The 17697-nt window shown below is 40.2% G+C and overlaps 1 protein-coding gene across 11 annotated transcripts in view; it reads right to left on the minus strand.

Moving 5' to 3' along the window:
* Window positions 1-17697, minus strand: part of CHST9 (carbohydrate sulfotransferase 9) — a 93375-nt gene that overhangs the window by 70558 nt on the left and 5120 nt on the right. For 2 of the 11 annotated variants that reach the window (XM_064435805.1, XM_064435797.1), the window contains exons 2-4: window positions 14759-14806; window positions 14557-14657; window positions 8203-8411 (exon numbers count right to left, since the gene is read on the minus strand). In XM_064435805.1, the coding sequence (XP_064291875.1) occupies window positions 8203-8302 (100 nt within the window). In that variant the 5' untranslated portion in view covers window positions 8303-8411; window positions 14557-14657; window positions 14759-14806. Of the gene's footprint in view, window positions 1-8202; window positions 8412-8509; window positions 8643-10397; window positions 10457-12981; window positions 13097-14556; window positions 14658-14758; window positions 15321-15472; window positions 15546-17697 lie in introns of those variants that run through there. The other 9 variants (XM_064435790.1, XM_064435808.1, XM_064435826.1 and 6 more) reach the window with 9 other exon arrangements.

The following is a 17697-nucleotide window of genomic DNA, read 5'->3' on the forward strand; positions in this document are numbered from 1 at the left end:
TATAGCCACAAGGCTCAAGGTTGAAGGAGCTGCGAAGAAAAACACTGTATGCTGATGTGTCATGCATCTTCCCAGTTTCAAACTGACAGATAGGAAATGCCTTGCACGGGAATACTGTAGAATGCAGAAACATTATTTTTCTTTGAATATGCTATTAATATAAATTTTTAAAAGATACAAAAAGTGAGACACTTGTCTGAAGAAGTACTGACCCAAACTTGAAAGCCCAGCCAATATTCATGCTGCTGTGAAATAATAATTGTCTTTAAAAATAAAAAAGAAGCAAAAATAAAACCAGTTTCTTTCACATTAAAAAAAAGAAGACAATGTTAAAGGCACTTCTGTTCTTCCTTGAACCTTTTGCTCCTTGACACAAATAATGTTTTTTTCTAGCTAAATCATACACATAATCTGTCAGAGATTAACCCCTTGTACACTAAAATTGTTCCCATTACTTGAAACCTCTCACCCTCCTGATCTTTAAATGCTTGTTTCACACATTGCAAGATGATCCAGAAGTATCCCAAATTAATAGCAATAAACTGTTTACAGTAAGACCAAATGAGTAAACTGAAAAAGACAGAACCAAAGGCTCTAGAGTGTGAATACCAAAAAAATTCTTCCATATAAACTCATCTCAGCGTACCCCAGTAGCTGACTGTGGTTAGAAGATAGGTTTCCGTCTAAAATATTTCTCCTACCAGCAGTCTCTACTCCCACAGAAAAAAGGAAATAAAGGGAATATTTTAAATAAATATATATCTATGCATACCTATATGTATATACTCACACTTAAAACAAACATCAGAATTGCTAATTTAATTCCAGTAAGAAACCTTGGAATTTTGCAGAGACCACATCACATGTTTTAACAGGACTGTTTGCAATCAAGCAACATATCAAAGCATTTCAACATCAGACACAGAGGTAAGCAGTCTTAAATATACTCCAGCAGCAACCACTTTCTCCTCTGAAAATGTGCACTGCATATAAGGAAAATGGAACAAGACAGGAAAAGAAAAACATTAATCTTTTCATCTTAATTCCTAGATAGTCATATGAGGGGCAGCTGAGGGAGATGGGTTTGTTTATCCTGGAGAAAAGGAGGCTCAGGGAAGACCTTATAGCTCTCTACAACTTCCTGAAAGGAGGGTGTAGTAGATGGGGATTGATCTCTTTTCCCAGTGACAGAATTAGAGGACATGGCCACAAGCCGACCAGGAGTGTTCAGGTTGGACATCAGGAAGTATTTCTTTATGGAAAGGGTATTTTAGAATTGTAACTGGCTGCCCAGGGAGGTGGTGAAGGCATCATCTTGGAAGTGCTCAAGAAAGACTGGACTTGGCACTAAATGCTATGGTTTAGCTGACAACATGGTTATTAGTGAAAGGTCTTGATGATCTTCTAGGTCTTTCCCAAACTTAATGATTCTGTGATCTCAATTTTTTTCTACTCTGACACCTTGCACCTCTTCTACTCTTTTTCACCTTGCAAATCATCTAAATGATGATTTACAAGGTGAAAAATACCTCTCCACCCTTCTTGCTTTGTAAGGCTATGTTTGTGTTAAATGGTACTGCATCATACAGTCCATGCCCAGCCAGAGACAAGATTGCAGGGCTGTACTGCCCAAATGACAAGTTTCAAGTAAAGGACATTTTGGAACTGAAGAAGTGCCATGAACCAAATGTTATTAAAAGCAGTAACAATGGTGGACAATAACTGAAAACTAACCACTTTACTCAATGACAGCACATCTGTCAGAAAATTTTTAAAAAGTTGGAAAACAAAACAAACCTCATATATCATGCTAAAAAAAGAAAAAGCATAGCTACTTAAAGGAAAGAATGACTGCTAAGGACTCTGTAAAATCACATTTCTGATCAGACAGATATTCTGCTCTGAGGGTCTGACTAACTGGAAAACAGCCTAAAGAGCACCTGTTACATATTTTCTATCCAATTGAAAAGAGCATTTTGAAAACAGCATTACTGTTACTCAGGCTTTCCAGGAAGGAGGATACCCCAGTTCATAAGTGTTTCACTAATCAAGCCAAAAAGCCCTCCAGGGGTAACTACAATTCAGATTTTTAAGTTAATTTGGTTATGTGCCCATAGATACAAGAAAGTTACAGAATCATCTTCTTAAAGTTCTCTTTGAAAACAGGCAAGAAAGAGTATGTTCAGGTGTCCTTAGTATAATTAAGGTATGTGTTGCACCTTTCTGGGAGTAGATCTCTGTGGCCTAGGGATGAACAAGGTTGTGTAGGCTGTTCAAATCTTACACACAATAATACATGAAATGTCATCAGCTACCACTCAAACATAAAATTGAATACACAGCTAAGAGGAGCCCCAAAACCTCATCCTGTTTAGTTTGCTTTACAAGAATGTGGAAGCTGGAATTTCTTCTAAAGCAGAAGGATTTATAAAATTAAATGGGATTTACCTATAGGAATGATGAAAGTAAAATTAATTAAATGCAAGATGAAAATGACTGAATGAAAAAATGAATGAAATGGCTGCTAAACAGCCAGACCTGGGAAGAATATCCTCAGAAATAGATAAATAGAGCCTTAAGTATTATAAAATTTGAAATTTTAGCATTTTTTTTCTTAAAGCTTCTGGGGTTTGCAGCTGCAGAAGACAGGATGAGACTCTACAATCAGTAACTCAGGAAACCACATTCTCTTATATCCAACTTTTACTTGTGTTTTTAGACCATTATGGTTTAAGAAAATATCAATTTCCACCTGTTTCTTATTAGCTTTTTTCCCGCAAAAGCAATTGTTCTCCCCCTATGGCTTCCACCTACTGAAAACTGGGTCTGGAAAAAGGAAATCCATTCTATGGTTGCAATGGAGAGATTCACCTAATAGAATTTTGTAGCATTTCTGGGATTTCAGTACCTGTGTAATTGCTCACCAAGTAGCATTTACTGATGCTACTGAATCTTCTTTCTTTTGTGCTTCAGTCCAATAATGTGACAGATTAAAAAAAAAAAAAAACCAAAACAAAGGAACAGAAACATTTCACACACAAAATACAGCATATTCCAACCAGAAAGGTAAAACCTGAGTACACCCAGACTCATTAGAACAGCCTCATTGGTGACTGGGCATTGTAAACCTGAAGATTTTTTTGCCATACCAGTGACATTCTCCAGCAGACTTAGGAAGACTCCCATAAACTACTCCGGACTTTGACAGCAGAAATATTTCAATCTTACTAGAAGAATTAAATTATTCATAATTAATAACCATTGCTGAGCACTGTTCTTTTCACCTTTATCTACAAACCTCTTTTCTACAAATACATTACTTTAATGTATTTTATGATGGTTGTCTAGAAAAACTATGACTTCCATGAAACAGATGCCTTTGCAATTCATCACATATGAATGGTTCTTTAAGCCACATCAATGTTTATTCACTTAGACAAAGTTTAAATAAAAATCAACCCACAAAAACAACAAAGAGAGAATATTATTGTGTGTACACACATATTTAATTGCTACTTAGAGTGCCAAGATAAGGAAGAAAGGCACTCAATGGGCTCAAAATATCTCACCAGATTACTAAAGGATCCATAAGACCCCCTTGGATTACCAAATCTGGCAAGGTGGGGAAAAAGGCCCACTCGTGTATGCCAAGGAATATGTGTAATGGATACAACCCAGATGGCTACAGCAACAGCAGAATAAATTGTGAAAGCTCATGCAAAGAATTGCATGAAAGCGCAAACATTTTTTAAAATGTGATTTTTGTCTGAATTTTTATTTTGTTTCTTTACAGAAGGAAGACCTATGACCGGAGGAATTGGTATAAGGTCTGTGTTGTTAAACTTTTCGGAAGGTAGGTGCACAAAATTGCAGGAAAGCACACTGACTGCAGAAGGATGCCTGGGCAACCACTGGTGCTACAGAACTGATACTCTGCAAAGTGAAGGGAAAGCACATGGAAAAATCTCATCCTTAAGGTGAGACACAGAACTGCTGGGAAAGAGGAGATGCAGACTTTTTCACCCTCGGGAACCAGAAATCTATGGGAGGGCAGTGCAGCCTTTTAGTTAGTGGTAAGACTACACTATTCTAAAGTAGTCCTTCATAATCACGGATTTACTAGGCACACATCACAAAAAAATAACTACACACCCTTGAGAGAAGGAAAAAAACAACACATGGCAAAACACCAAACAACAAACCTAGCATAGAATTCTAACCTCAAAGATATTCTCAGATTACTTTGTAGTAATCAGTCATACTAAGTCGTATCAGTCCCCCTAAGAAGGAAGAGTTTTAAAGTAAAAAATTAGAACCCCTATCTTAGAACTCAAATTCATATCTCTGAGATTTCAGGATTAAATTGTGTCCTTTGTATCCCACAACCCCCTAATTCAGGTAATTCATGGTACAGAACTTAACATCAGCCATGACACCCAGCAGTTTGCTCCATCTGAATAAGATCAACAGTGCTGGAAATTTCTAAGCACGTAACAAATAGTGATTGCTTCTTAATCAGTGCCACAATATTTGATGCTTGTACTGCATAATGCAAGAACGCATGGAGAACTGTCAAGTAAAGCTGTAGGAACCAACTGAATTCACATCAAGCTTTATTAATGTATGTGAATTTATATACAATGAATAAATTTATTTATGGAGAACATGAAGTGTTCCACATATACCACATTATCAATGTTGTCAATTAAATTTTCATCCAGATGTAGTCTGTACATATTGATGCTCACACTGGACTATTGACAAGTCTGTTCCCAATTACTCAACTAAGCTGAAATGAAGCTACCCAACAGAAGCAAAGATGTATCATCCTGTCTTTACACACTCCATGCCCAGAGCCAAACCAAGAAACTCCCCTGTTCTCTCTGTCTGCTAATGTCTCTGAAAAGCCATCAGAGAGGACCACCACGTAGCTAGCAGCTGTTTCTTAGACACCTTTAAATGAAAGATTTTCCCTTTTTTAAGGTATAGGGATGATAAACATGACTAGAAATATTCTGAAGAGTCCAAGCACAGTGGGAGGGAGCAGAAGACATGGCTGTGCTGAGAAGTGCATCCAGCTGCTGAGCCTGCAGGTGCATCTGGAGTAGACGGACAGGGTGAAAAATTAGAGTTGTTCCTGAGCTGGATACATTTGAGTAATGAGGGAAGTTTGTAAAAATAAATCTGAGAAAAACATGCTTGGATAAGATCAGTCTAGAGCAAAATAAGACAAACAGGGGAATGAAATCACAGTTGAGATCTCAGTGATGTGGACAGGAAGTAGAAATAAGAGACCCAAAAAGAGAGAAAACAAGCTATGAATAAAAACTGTATGGGATCTAGTGTGAAAAATTATGAATAGCTAGAAAAGGTGGCAATAAGGATGGCAAGTGTGAAAGAAAACAGTCCAACTTTAAAACAGTAGGCCAAACATTAATAAAATTGAAAACTATCATATAATTTTCTAGTTCACCCCAAAAAAATCTACATCTGATTGGCAATAATTCACACCACAGTTAGGAGAGCCTGAGAAATAAACGTGAACACTACAAACCACAAAAGAGTAAAATTCACTGTCTTTTCCAGAGATAGTGATTTATAAAGGCTCCAGATATTCAGAAGAATGGGGTGGTAAGGAGAAGCATTTCACAGGTGCAAAACAGATACTTTCCTCAACTCAAACACATCCAACTTTCCATCCCTTCAGCAACCAAATGCAAACATGAATGCTGTAGGTCTTGAGCAGGACACCGTGGAAGATAAAAATAGTTCTGCCTGCAACAAACACTTGTCTCTGCAGGCTCGTGGCAGGGCAATTGAGAAGCACGAGGCGCACTTTCCATTTCCTAACAGAACTTCACCTCACATGCTCAGCCACTTGCAGATTAAAACTAGCTTTCTTACAGCTGTGCAGCTAGTGAGAGGATTAAAGGAACACATAAAATCCTTACAAAGATACTTGTCAGTTTAGGATTCTCCAGATACAGCTCATGGCCAAAAAAGCCACAGTGCACAACACATGGCAACATGAAAAACAGAGCAGAAGATGGAAAAAAAAAATGCAAAATGCCCATAACTAAACTAATGCATATTGTGAATATGCAAATATGTTCTATTTCCTATCAACTCTAAAGCAGCATACAGGAGGGGAGCATTAGAGAGTTGAGCTGCAGAAGGTTTAGGGGAGATACAGGTGTTTGAAATAAAAAAGAATGGCTCTCTAAATGTTAAATTGGAAGAAGAAGCAAGAGCAGACACCAAAGAATGAGCTTTTTCCATGCTCTTGCCAATGTGCATGACCATATACGTTCTCTACTGCTACAGTAGAGAATGCCAAAATTCTTTTTTTTGGATCTTGATGAAGGGCTGTCACAACAGCAGTCCAGTGAGATAAAAGGGCACTCAAAACTGCAGTCACACTTTAAGCTCACTAACCATTCTGTTATTCTCTGATAGCTTCCATTTTATTAGAGAAATGTTTCCACACGGAAATGACTTATGTGTGTGAGGAGAAGCCTCTCTCCTGAAGAAGATTATAGCAATATGTCAAAGAAAACCCCAAAGAAAGCAACTGGTTGGCCAAAAGAACAGAGTCTGTCCTAGTTAAACCTTTATTTTATTTTTCCTGGTTTTTTTAATGGTAGAGAGATACATACAAAAGAAAGGAGTAAAAAAAACAAAACTGCAGTGAGAAACAGCAATAAGGAGCACTGCAAGGAAAGAAAGCTTAATTAGAGCACAAGAAAAGATGCAAGGAATGTGAAGAATGTCAGCAAGTAAATAAATCAATAATCTACAGTCATCATCTACGTTCCTGAACTACCTTGAAAGCAAGGATATCTATCCTTAACATTCCTGACAACAGTAGAGGTTTCCAAGGAAGACCCCCCTCTGCTTCATGCTCAGTTTCTGCCAGCACCCTTCTGTCAACAACTGATTACAAGGGAACCTTTCCAAAGGGAGCCTGTATTACCTATTACATCAGTGTTATTAATACAAGCTTGTGAATAGTTTGGGACAGCCCAGAAAAATTAACAAGCCAGGATTAATGCTGTGATCACTGCACTTAGTTGAAAAAAACCTCAAGGTCATTGTCAAACAACTGCAGAAATGATGCACTATATTTCCTCCTCAACACTGCTCTCTGAAACATACTGGAGCCTAGCAGCTCATGGAATAAGAGTACAAATCAATAAAGCCAGAGACTAATGTGGTTTTACAGATATATTTCTTCACAATGGTATCAACATACTATAAAATAGGAATTTTACAGAGGAAATGGAAGCTGAGTGAGAGAGATGAGAGGATCTAAAAGTCAAGACTCAAGTTGGAAACAAACGAACAAAGAAACACTGACAAAAACCCACAAGCATATATACTAAACAATCAAAAAAACCCTACCAAACCCAAACCTTGAAAACAAAACCCTAATCTCCCAATACAAGTAAAATCAAGGGTATGCCCTCAATAAGGTGATATAACAGAACTGGACCTACAGAACAAAACCATGGAGGACCTTACTGACATGCATCCCTTATGCATTTTGTGGAAGGTGACTGAGCTTCCAGTAGGGGTTGAGGTAAATAACCTGGTTTAGTTTTGTCCATAAGAGAATCTAGATCAAGCTGGGGTTCAACCAGCAAAAACATCATAAATGGGAAACAACAGAAATACAATTCAGGAGCGTAATCCTAAGCCAATGCTAACACAGATTTACCTGAAGTTGCTAGATTACTCTGATGCTATATATAAAAAGACTTGTAAATCCAGACTCAAACAACAACAAAAAAGAAAGGGAAAGGATGATCCCATGAGCACTGCTGCTTAGAAGACCACAGCAGTTTTTCCTCAAAAAATTAGTTTACCACACAAAATGTAATGTACAAAACCCACAACAAATCATCGAGAATAATTTCTACATTGGACATGCAGAATGCTTTTGCAGCACTTGCTTTTGCAAATGAAGCTGATATAATATGATTAGGTAGCTGGGGGCATCTTTTCATGTGACTGAAGAAATTTCTTAATGAAGTGTAGCAATTAAAACAAGTCTATTTTCAATGCCATTTTACTTCCAAAGGGGAGGTGGAGGAATGGGGACTCCACCCGCAACTGTCCTCAATAGGTTTTATGGTCATCTTAAAATAATTGATGCAACTATGGCAAAAAAATTAAAAATCCAAGAGAGAAAGCCTAGTGTACCTGTATGTTGTTCTTCAATCCAAGCTTGCAGATACATGAAGAGGAGTAGACCAGCTACTCCAAATAGCAGTACAGACACGAAGACTTGTCTTAGGTTCATGACCCTACAAGGGGGCTTCTCTTCAGCTTTCAGAAGGACTCATTGCTCACTTTTCTGAAGCCTTCAGCATGCCTGAATCATCTTTGGTGTCTTCCCCAGAGACACCAACCTGCAATAACAAGAGAGGGAGGTTGGTCTCATGTTACACTTTTATTCTTCACCAGAGACTGTGTTAACAGCATACTATATACAAGCTGGAACTCTTACAAGCTATTGCTTTCAATGCTTGTATTTCTGCTCACAGTCTCAATGTTCTTTCTACCCCCAGATGAGCTCCAAGCAGATGTGTTTCTCAAAGTGGCTGAAAAGACCATTCCACCTCCCGAAGAGCAAACATCACCTGCTGTCATAACAGAGGAAAGTAAACACCCAAATGAGCTCATTGGGTGTCACAACAATTCCCCACTCTGCCCACCAACCATCACAGCTGGGAAGCTACAGCAAGCAGCTGGAGCCTGCCAGGTGGCTGGGTCACACTCCAAGAGGCTGCCAGCCCCCTCTGATGGGCAACCCAGCATCTCTGTATAATCATGTGTCCTTAAGGATGGGTCACCCCACAACACAACCACTCGGCTCGCAAAGCCCCGGCATCGAGGAGTCATTCAATGATGTTCATCCTCAAATATGAATCCAAGTTGAGTTTTGCAGGATCAGAAAATATCAGCCTAAGATAGTATCAGTAAGAGAGCAAAAAATTAATTAATGGCTCATCTTTTTGTTCAGCCATGTTTTGCAATATGGAGAGGGACTTGTCAGGAACTCAATTCTTGCCACAAAGTTTAATGGAAATGAGCTCAACTGTAAAAACTTATCAAAAAGATTACTTTATTGAACAGCAGTGGGCCCAGAGGAAGTCATTTACCTGATACCCTGCATGTGCCACAAAGGGGTCATAAAATCATTTTATAAAATCAGAACATGAAGACACTGTGGATCACTAGAGGACAACTCCATAACCTGAATAAGAATGTCCTCACTTTGAAAGTGCATTATTAGAAGCTGAAGAGCTGTTGTTGAAACTGGTCTGCACAGCAAAAGAAAATGCCTTAAAATTCAACATAATGGACACTGTTGTCAGTACATACGACAGAAGTGTCTGATGAACTAACACATAGAATGCTAGGAAAAACTCAAGCTTTTAAAGGAATACAGCCTACTGGAAGATATTTGAAAGATAAATCTGTTAAACACAGAGAAAAGAAAATGCAGCCACTTAACAGTTATTCTGAATCATACAAGTACTCCATGTTCCACAAGTTTGTGTTTTTTAATAACTCAGCACAGTTACATCTATAATTGCTGAGTTTCTAAAAATACAGTACACATAAAGCTTAGCAGGAACTCCCATTAAAAACAGCTGTTGAATGAACAAAGTAACTGTGTTAGAAAGACGCAAAAGATTTCAAGAACAACAAAACTGTTCAGGACTTTTCATATGTTTTTCCAATTCTGCGCCATTAAATTATACACTTAAGCACAAACTTGCCTGCAGAAAATGTAAGCCATGGTTTAAATATTAATCATTTTATGTGTAATTGTTCTGCAGAAGACAGATAGCTAGACATTAACAGAATGTAAATGTTCTCTCTGAAGTCTTTTTTGTAAGGGTCATGAAGCAACTGGTTTGAACCAGGCACATGAAAGGAAGGTGACAGAGGCTTTTTTCTTAACCTTGCTCTTTCTGCTTTGATTCTACAGAGAGGAAATTTCGTATATGCTGTATGTTTGCAGCTATCGTGATGATGCACAGAATTGGAAGGAAGCACTGAAGATTGGACAAAAACAAAAAAAAACGCTTGGGGAATGCTGTGAAATGCTTTTTGTATAGGCGTGGGTAGTGGAGCCTCCTTTCACCCAGCTCTTCATTAGCTATTATCTCTTGCACCTTTTTTTCTTGCAGTGCTCTCCGCACTCTCAGACTTGCAGTGCTCTTTATCTATGCTACAAGGCTATGTAGGGTTTTGCACCTAACTTCAGTGCTGCAGCAAATTCACTGTTTGCATGTCCTCAGAAGTCACTCTGCTGATGAGACAGAAGCTTCCCAGCATAACCAATCCTTCAAGAACCACCAGTCATAAAATCAACGAATACAAACCTCTTCTGTTTCCCACAAACAAAAGCTGTGTTGTTCATGTAACAGGACATTGACAGCATCTGGATTATGAGGAAAAAAAGCAGCAAATAAAAAGATATGAGGGTCTGAGTATATCTTTGAAATAAATTACTTAAATTAGAGGTACTAGAAATCAGGAATTCGTTTCTTGCTGTTTGGAATTTGCAAGTTTCTCTCATAATAAAAGGGTGAGGAATCCAGACACACACAATGACAGTGTATGCTTCCACTTCTGTCATGTTGTTACTTTCTTCCGTCTCTGACTACACAAAGCTCCCATGTATTCAGCCCTTCTTTCTGAAAAGCAGAATTCCTGAGTGGGCAAGGAAAGCTTTCTCAGGCCACATGGACGAAGCTGAAAGGAATGTATCTCACACCACATCTCCGTGAGCATTTCTGACACTTGTAGGCTGAAACTGCTGCTCTCTCCAGCCACTTGCTCTCATTCTCCCTGTTTGCCCAGCTCTTGGCACAAATAGCATTTTCTGAACAAGTTTAACAAAATTACAGCCCACAAATCATTTCCCCAAGGAACGGTGCCAATGGTTTTTCCTTTACCAGTAGCTGGTATCACATACATCTGTGACCCATGACAGCGTAGGATGTAGAGCTGACCTTGCCCAAACACCATCATGGTTGCATGCAACACCACCTACAAACCCTGAAAGGTGATGATGAAAATGCACAGTAAAATAAGGAACACTTTTAAGCAATTTAATCTGTTAATAAGAAAGCAGATGTTTTTCTACTAGGTTAATTTTTGGTTTTGAGTGGAAAGAAGTTTGTAAAAGGAAACAGCAGTCCAAGGTGTTTTTATTTTTTTTTTTCACTTTGAACTACCAAACACACCCTAAGGCAGATTCACTCTACCAGCACAGTCACTGTAATTATCTTTGTATCAAAAGTTTACACGCTGCTTGCAATTACTTTAATTTATTTAAATTTAATTTATATGAAACTGTGTTCTTCATCTACATGTTGACTAAGTTTTAATATTAGTTTTAAACAAGAGTAAAATTACTTTAAATTAAGACTACTGATTTTAGCTCAGGTTAGAATCTAAATACATCAAACCCAACTATTCTGCTACCTTGTAAGATTTTAAAGGCTTTTCAGCTTGAATGAATAGTTTAATTTATTTAACACAGTGATTTGTAACCCCTATATGAAAAAATTGCAGTGACATTTAAAAAGTCTGTGTCTATGAGTCTTCCAGTAGAACTTGAAAAATGGCTGCACAACACTGACAAATTTGCTCCTTTTGTATTAAAAAGCAATGGTCGTGGATTACACACTCAGGCATCCTGGGCAAGAGGAAATACCTGCAAATATTCTTTAATCAAGATAAATGCTTTCTCATGGCTGTGAAAAGCCAAGAAGCAGTTACTTTCAACCCAAGTATTTTAAAAAGAAATCAGCCATATCCAGACAGAGGTTCAGCATGCCTGCCTAAGCTGTGAATCCTTTTTTTGCTTCTAGTTCTGGGTGACATGGCTCCCCTGGGTGATATCTTGACCATCCTTGCTGGATGGTTCTTGCTATGAGGAAACTAATGTGGCCTGAGAAACTGCTCTGTGCCCTCCACCTATGCTGAATTAGATTCTTGCTTTTGCCCAACCTCACCCCCACCTCTTTGGGATATATAGACCCCAATGTCCCACTTGTTTGAACTCAAGCTATGCACCCCAAAATTTCAAGTTCTTTTGAGTACTGGAGAGAGACTACTACATAGCCTTATCCACCATGGAGAAGCAGTTAATCTGGCAGACAATAGCATTATGTTCCTTAGATCACAAACACAGCAAAAATTTAGAAATTTTACAGGTCTATAGTCATTCACTTCTGAGTCCAAATTTTTTAACATTTGTCAAATATTAAGCGTTTCAAGAATCCTCATTCTACTGATATAAAATTCCGTACATTTTCCCCATTGTGTTTTGGGTTCGAATAGGTACATTCCTATACTGAGCCAACAAAAGCAATTGAAATTCACCCAGTCACCCAAAAATGGGGGAGAGCATACCTCCTGCCTTTGGCATGATTCCTCCTTTCAGTACATCATCCAACTTTTTCTTCCTTTCAATCAAATATACCTGCAGCTGAGGAGAGGCACCTCAGCACTCAGATACCATTCCTAGCTCCTTCCTTTTCTAGACTACACAAAACCAATGGCATCTGGTCAGCATGCTTGGCTGACTTTAGTTTTCCTCACCACTGTAACCTTCACCATCACCTAGCTCCAAAATCAAGGACATACAAATGCAAAACATTAGGTTGCATCCTGTTTAGAAACCTTTCCTTTTAATGTCAGATTTTTTTTCCTTCACCTGGAAATAAAGAATATCAAGATGCAGGATTAACCAGCAAAATACAGATGAAAAAACCCATGCAATCTTTATAATGGTCAAAACACTCATATTACTGTGGGATACTACAAATTCCCACCCACTCAGTGTCTCCTTAGACACAACTGGATTAATGAAAACAAAATGAGAAAAAGAACACAGAAAGCTACTGCAACTGCATAGTTTTGGGGTCTTTTTAATTTTCTTCCCTCCTTTCTTACCTTAAGAAGCACTACATTTTCAGATACCTCCACTGGAGTTATCATGGCAAGACCATTTTGCAGTGAGGAATGTTCTGCTGGACACTGGCCCAGACTACTTTCAGCTCAGCCAGTAGAAGGAAGCAAGGATATCTTCTCACTTCAACGCTCCCCCTCCTCCCTCACTTCTCATCTGTTAGCTCATGTCCTACTTCACACGCAGATGATCCTCCAGGATCACCTTTCCACTGCCCACATCTCAACTTTCTGGCTTCACAACGACTAGCGCAAGGCAGAGCTCCAGCTTTTAACAATGCTTGCACAGTTCCTCATATCAGCCAGTACTACTTTTTGTTCTAGTTTATTACAGTGGTTGCTAGAAAGAAACGTGCAGTATTTGCCATTTCCTATCTCCAGCAAGTTACGCTGAGTGTTATGGCTGGGTGAAGTCAAAGGCCTTATGGAAATTTGAATTAAGGGAGCAAGCAGACCAAGACAGTCAAAGAGTGGTGCTGAGAAACTTTGTAAAAATTAAAAAACTGAACCAACCAACTCCTCACCAAACACCCCCCCAGATAAACAAAAACAAAAAACAAAATCCCATCCAAATCAGAATTCCCGGTAAGGGAGTTTTTCCTGTCCATAGGAATTTAATAGGGGTATATAGACAGCATACAGGCCCACTGTTACATCAGTCCTGCTGACACCTCAGCAACTTCTTCACCTGAAGAGTTGCTTATAAGAAGGCTGTGTAAAAGTATAATTGAGGACACCATCTGGCCCGCACAACTTTTATTACCAGCAATAACAGAAGATTACTACCTACCAACACTGCAAATCAAGTTAAGAGAATTCTGCAAGAGTTTCATAAGACACTAATAATGAAATATTTTTTTATGAAATATATAGGGATTTCTCTTCAAAGGAGAGACCTGCTTTTATCAAAGTGAGTATTCTTCACTCACCCACTGCCAATTATGAAACAATAAAGCCTCTTTAAAAATAGAGCTTAAAATTTTGAAATTTTAATAGCAGTAAGGAAATTCCAAACATCAACATCACCAAAGTAACTTCCCTCCCAGTCAGCTTGTACATATTTAACATTTTTCAACTTCACTCTTCCTTGTTATATAGCAGACCACAATGTTGTTATAGCAATTACATTTTGTTTTAAATCCACTTTATAGCATACAACATACCATACAAAATTAATAACATGGCAAAGAAAATATGGTTTGCATTTGATTTTGTCATTTTAATCTATTAACATCAGTAGTTCCTCATTATCCTTTTGATATATTTCCAAAGAAAAAAAATCCATTTAATGAAACAATGGGCGTAAGTTAGATTCTGTTTCTGAGAACACGCACACCATTTAGCTGGTCCTGCTCCTCAGCCATAAATCCTGCTAAACTTCAAACCATGTTGGCTTAATGCACATAGCAACTTGCCTCAGACACCTGCAGATTAATATAAAGCTACAGTTTTAGACAAACAAAAGTTATGCTTGGGTTAAGAACAGATAAATGCCAAGTTGTCCTACCCACGTGCATGCAGGTTGACACATGAGTGTCATGGAAAGTTTTGGTTACTTACAGAGAACAGAGAAGACACTGAAAGCATCAGGTCTGGAACTTCACCAGTTCACCAGGATATTCGGTTTTAAGGGTTTGATCCTACAGCTGCTGGACATCTTGCTTCAAAAAAGGAAAAATCATTGTTATTCTCAGTAACATTTCCCAGTCAGGACTGAGGGACCTCAGCAGAAAAAGGCAATTCTGGCATGCTTGGCTCTTACCTGTCTGAAGCACTCCTGGGGGTCAGCAGGCAGTCCCATGGAAGTCACCTGGATTTTGGGAAGTTAAACAAAAACACTGCTCACAAGACAGCAACTTGATGGCTCTCAGTCTTCTAACAGGATTACACGTGGGATAGGAGGATATTATATCCTCCCACTGTCAGGATAAGGAACATCAGCAAAAGCACTGTGTCAAAGCCAGATTTTCCCTCTTTCAAACTGTTGAAATGAAAGTCTTGTTTACGGACTGCAGTGAACCGAGGGGCTATCAGCACGCCAAGACTCGCAGCCTACCCCAGCCATTCACTCTTCTGCTAGAAAACGCAGAGGCAAAATACCAGTCCATTTTTTTTGTTATTTTGGAGACGTGCCACGAATTCCCGATTCCCGGCGTGCGACGGAGGAGGGGGGTGTGTGTGTGTGTGCAGGGAGTCAGCAGAAAAGTTGCTCGGTGCGCGGCGCCGCAGCGGGGGCTCTGCGATCCCCTCAACTTCTGGGGCCGCTCCCGGAGATGGAACCCCTCTCCACGGACACGCCGGGGGCCGGGGCTGATCCTCATCCCCCAGGGCCGGTCCGCGCTGAGCGCACCGGGACGGCCGCGCCGCCGCCCCCGGCTCCTCCGCCGCGGGGCCGGGCGGTGCCGGCGGAGATCCGGCCGCAGGCTCGCCCGCCCTCCCGCTCGTCCCAGGTGGGAGCCCGGCCGCAGCCCCTCACCTGCCCGCCGCTCCCGGGAGGCGCTTCCGCAGCGGCGCCTGCACACAAAGTTTCCTGGCCAAACTTCGGGGCCGGGCGCGCTGGGGAGGGGCCCCGGCGGGCAGGGACACCCCCGGCAGCAGCGGGCGGGTCCCCGCGGGGCAGGTGAGTCCCCCCGGCCACCCCCGTGAGCGCCCGCGGCATCGCGCTCCCTCCCCGCCGCCCGGAGAGGAAGAGCTCTGCCAAAAGGTTTTGTTTGCTGTTACATATCCAGGGGTAGCTCTCCCTGTGCTAGCGAATAAATATGTCTAAGCTGCCGTGTAGAGGCAACTCATAGCTTTAATTAGCTACTAAAACAGGTAGTGTAGAAACTTTATTGCCGTCTATGGGAAACAGGATGACAGAGAAAAATGTTTAATTAGTGCTTATTGGAGCTTCACGTGTGCCTTGCAAACCTTATCTGCTTATTGTGACAATAGGCCAACGATGTAGATAAATGGCATTATCTCTCTTTAACGGGAATAGCGCTTTGCTTACTTTTCTTCAGGGGAGTCCTTGAAGAAATTAGCCTTTAGCCCTTGCTAAGGTGGGGTAAGTACAGAAGAGTTCTGACTTTCCAAAGCTGCCCTCAAACGACTTCTGTGTCTGTCTCCTTTAGGCATTTCTTCAGAGCTGTGTTCCTAGAGGTACCCCAGCAGACAGATTCTTCTAAAATGCTCCCTGCTTCACTGCCCCACTGCTCACTCATGGCATTAAGGCCTCTCCTGGAGTAACAGTATTGTAACCATTCTTGGTTTTGCAACATCTTTTACTCCAACAGGTTTCAAACCATCTCACACACTGTCGAGGCAGCACGCAGGGATCTCTTCCCCAACCAGCGCAGCACCGCCTCCGGCAGGGAGCTGAGCAACACGCACCAGCTGAAATCCAGTGCTTCAGAGCAGAGGGTAGAGAGCTGGGGGCTGCTCAGATTTCCAAGGGTGGGGGGTTAACCAGGCAGAGAGTGTAAGTACCCTGTCCAAAGCTTAGATGTTCGTTGAAAAGTGCTCCAGGATCTGTAACAGCCATAGGCAGCCAAGACCTGTGTGCAGGAGAGTTCCCTTGGATTTTCAATCCAGCTGCTAAGCTGTCCTGCCCCTGCTTAGTTTGGGTTGTGTGAATACATATACCCTCACCGTGGTGCTATACATTTTCTCTGGTTTATCTCACTTAAGGGTCTCCCTAGCCACAGTTCATTATAGGAGCTAGCAGCTCAGAGAAAGCCTAGGGAGAGAAGATTTTTCTTTAAACCCAGCAATGGATCCATTTTAAAGTTCTAGTGAGTAATGACCACATCTCACACCTGTAGCTTGTCTGGCTGCCTAGTAAAAATAAGAGGGGAGGAAGGAGAGTGTGGACTAGAATATGGCAGTTTTTTGCTATTTAAGGAGAGTCGAGCATACCTCCCCTTTTAGACAACCTGGCAGGGATGTGATCCCATGTTAACCATATGCCTTAACAAAAAAAAAATGCAACCTCATATTTAAATTATTGGTCTATTAGTCCCTGATGGCCAGTGAGATTTTAGAGAAATACAACATACCAACTGAATTTGCATGATGTAATACACTCAGAAGTATTTCCTGATGTAATACACTCAGAAGATTGTAATGAAGGTCACTGAAGCTTCTAGTAAGGATATAGAGATTAACCTTCTGGGTGTTGTAGATTTAATTTCACTCAGTAAGTACATGCAGCAAACATATTTCTTCAGATTGATCTACTCAGGCTATATCCATCAACTAAATAAAGTTATGTATAACACTGAATAGATCAGATGTTTTTATTTTTATTTTTCTTCAGCTAATGGAATAAATTAATTGCTTTGGGATAAAGCCAAGTCTTGTTTTACAACTTAGTAAAAAAACAACCAAACAAGAAAAACCCCAAGCCAGAAAGAACTCCAGTCTAGTGCACTTAGTTTTGATAATATTTTTTCCACACAGATTGTCCTGGTGCAGAGGGTATAGTCCAGCTATTGATATAAGAATCTTTACCAGATTAAAGATTAAAAATTCAACATGCAGGTGAAATTAGACACTGGATTAGGAAGCTCATCAACTACGTAATTGTAATCAGCACCTTCTGAAGCCTGACATGTAGCAAAAAAGAAGCAAATTACAGAAGGGTGGCGGCAGTCTGTCTGTGGCAGCAGGGCTGGTCTGGAGCCAGCACCTACATCAGAAATTCTGTTCTTGGCAGGTTTC

This window comes from Passer domesticus, chromosome 1 (assembly GCF_036417665.1).
Source record: "Passer domesticus isolate bPasDom1 chromosome 1, bPasDom1.hap1, whole genome shotgun sequence".
NCBI classification, from domain to species: Eukaryota; Metazoa; Chordata; class Aves; order Passeriformes; family Passeridae; genus Passer; species Passer domesticus.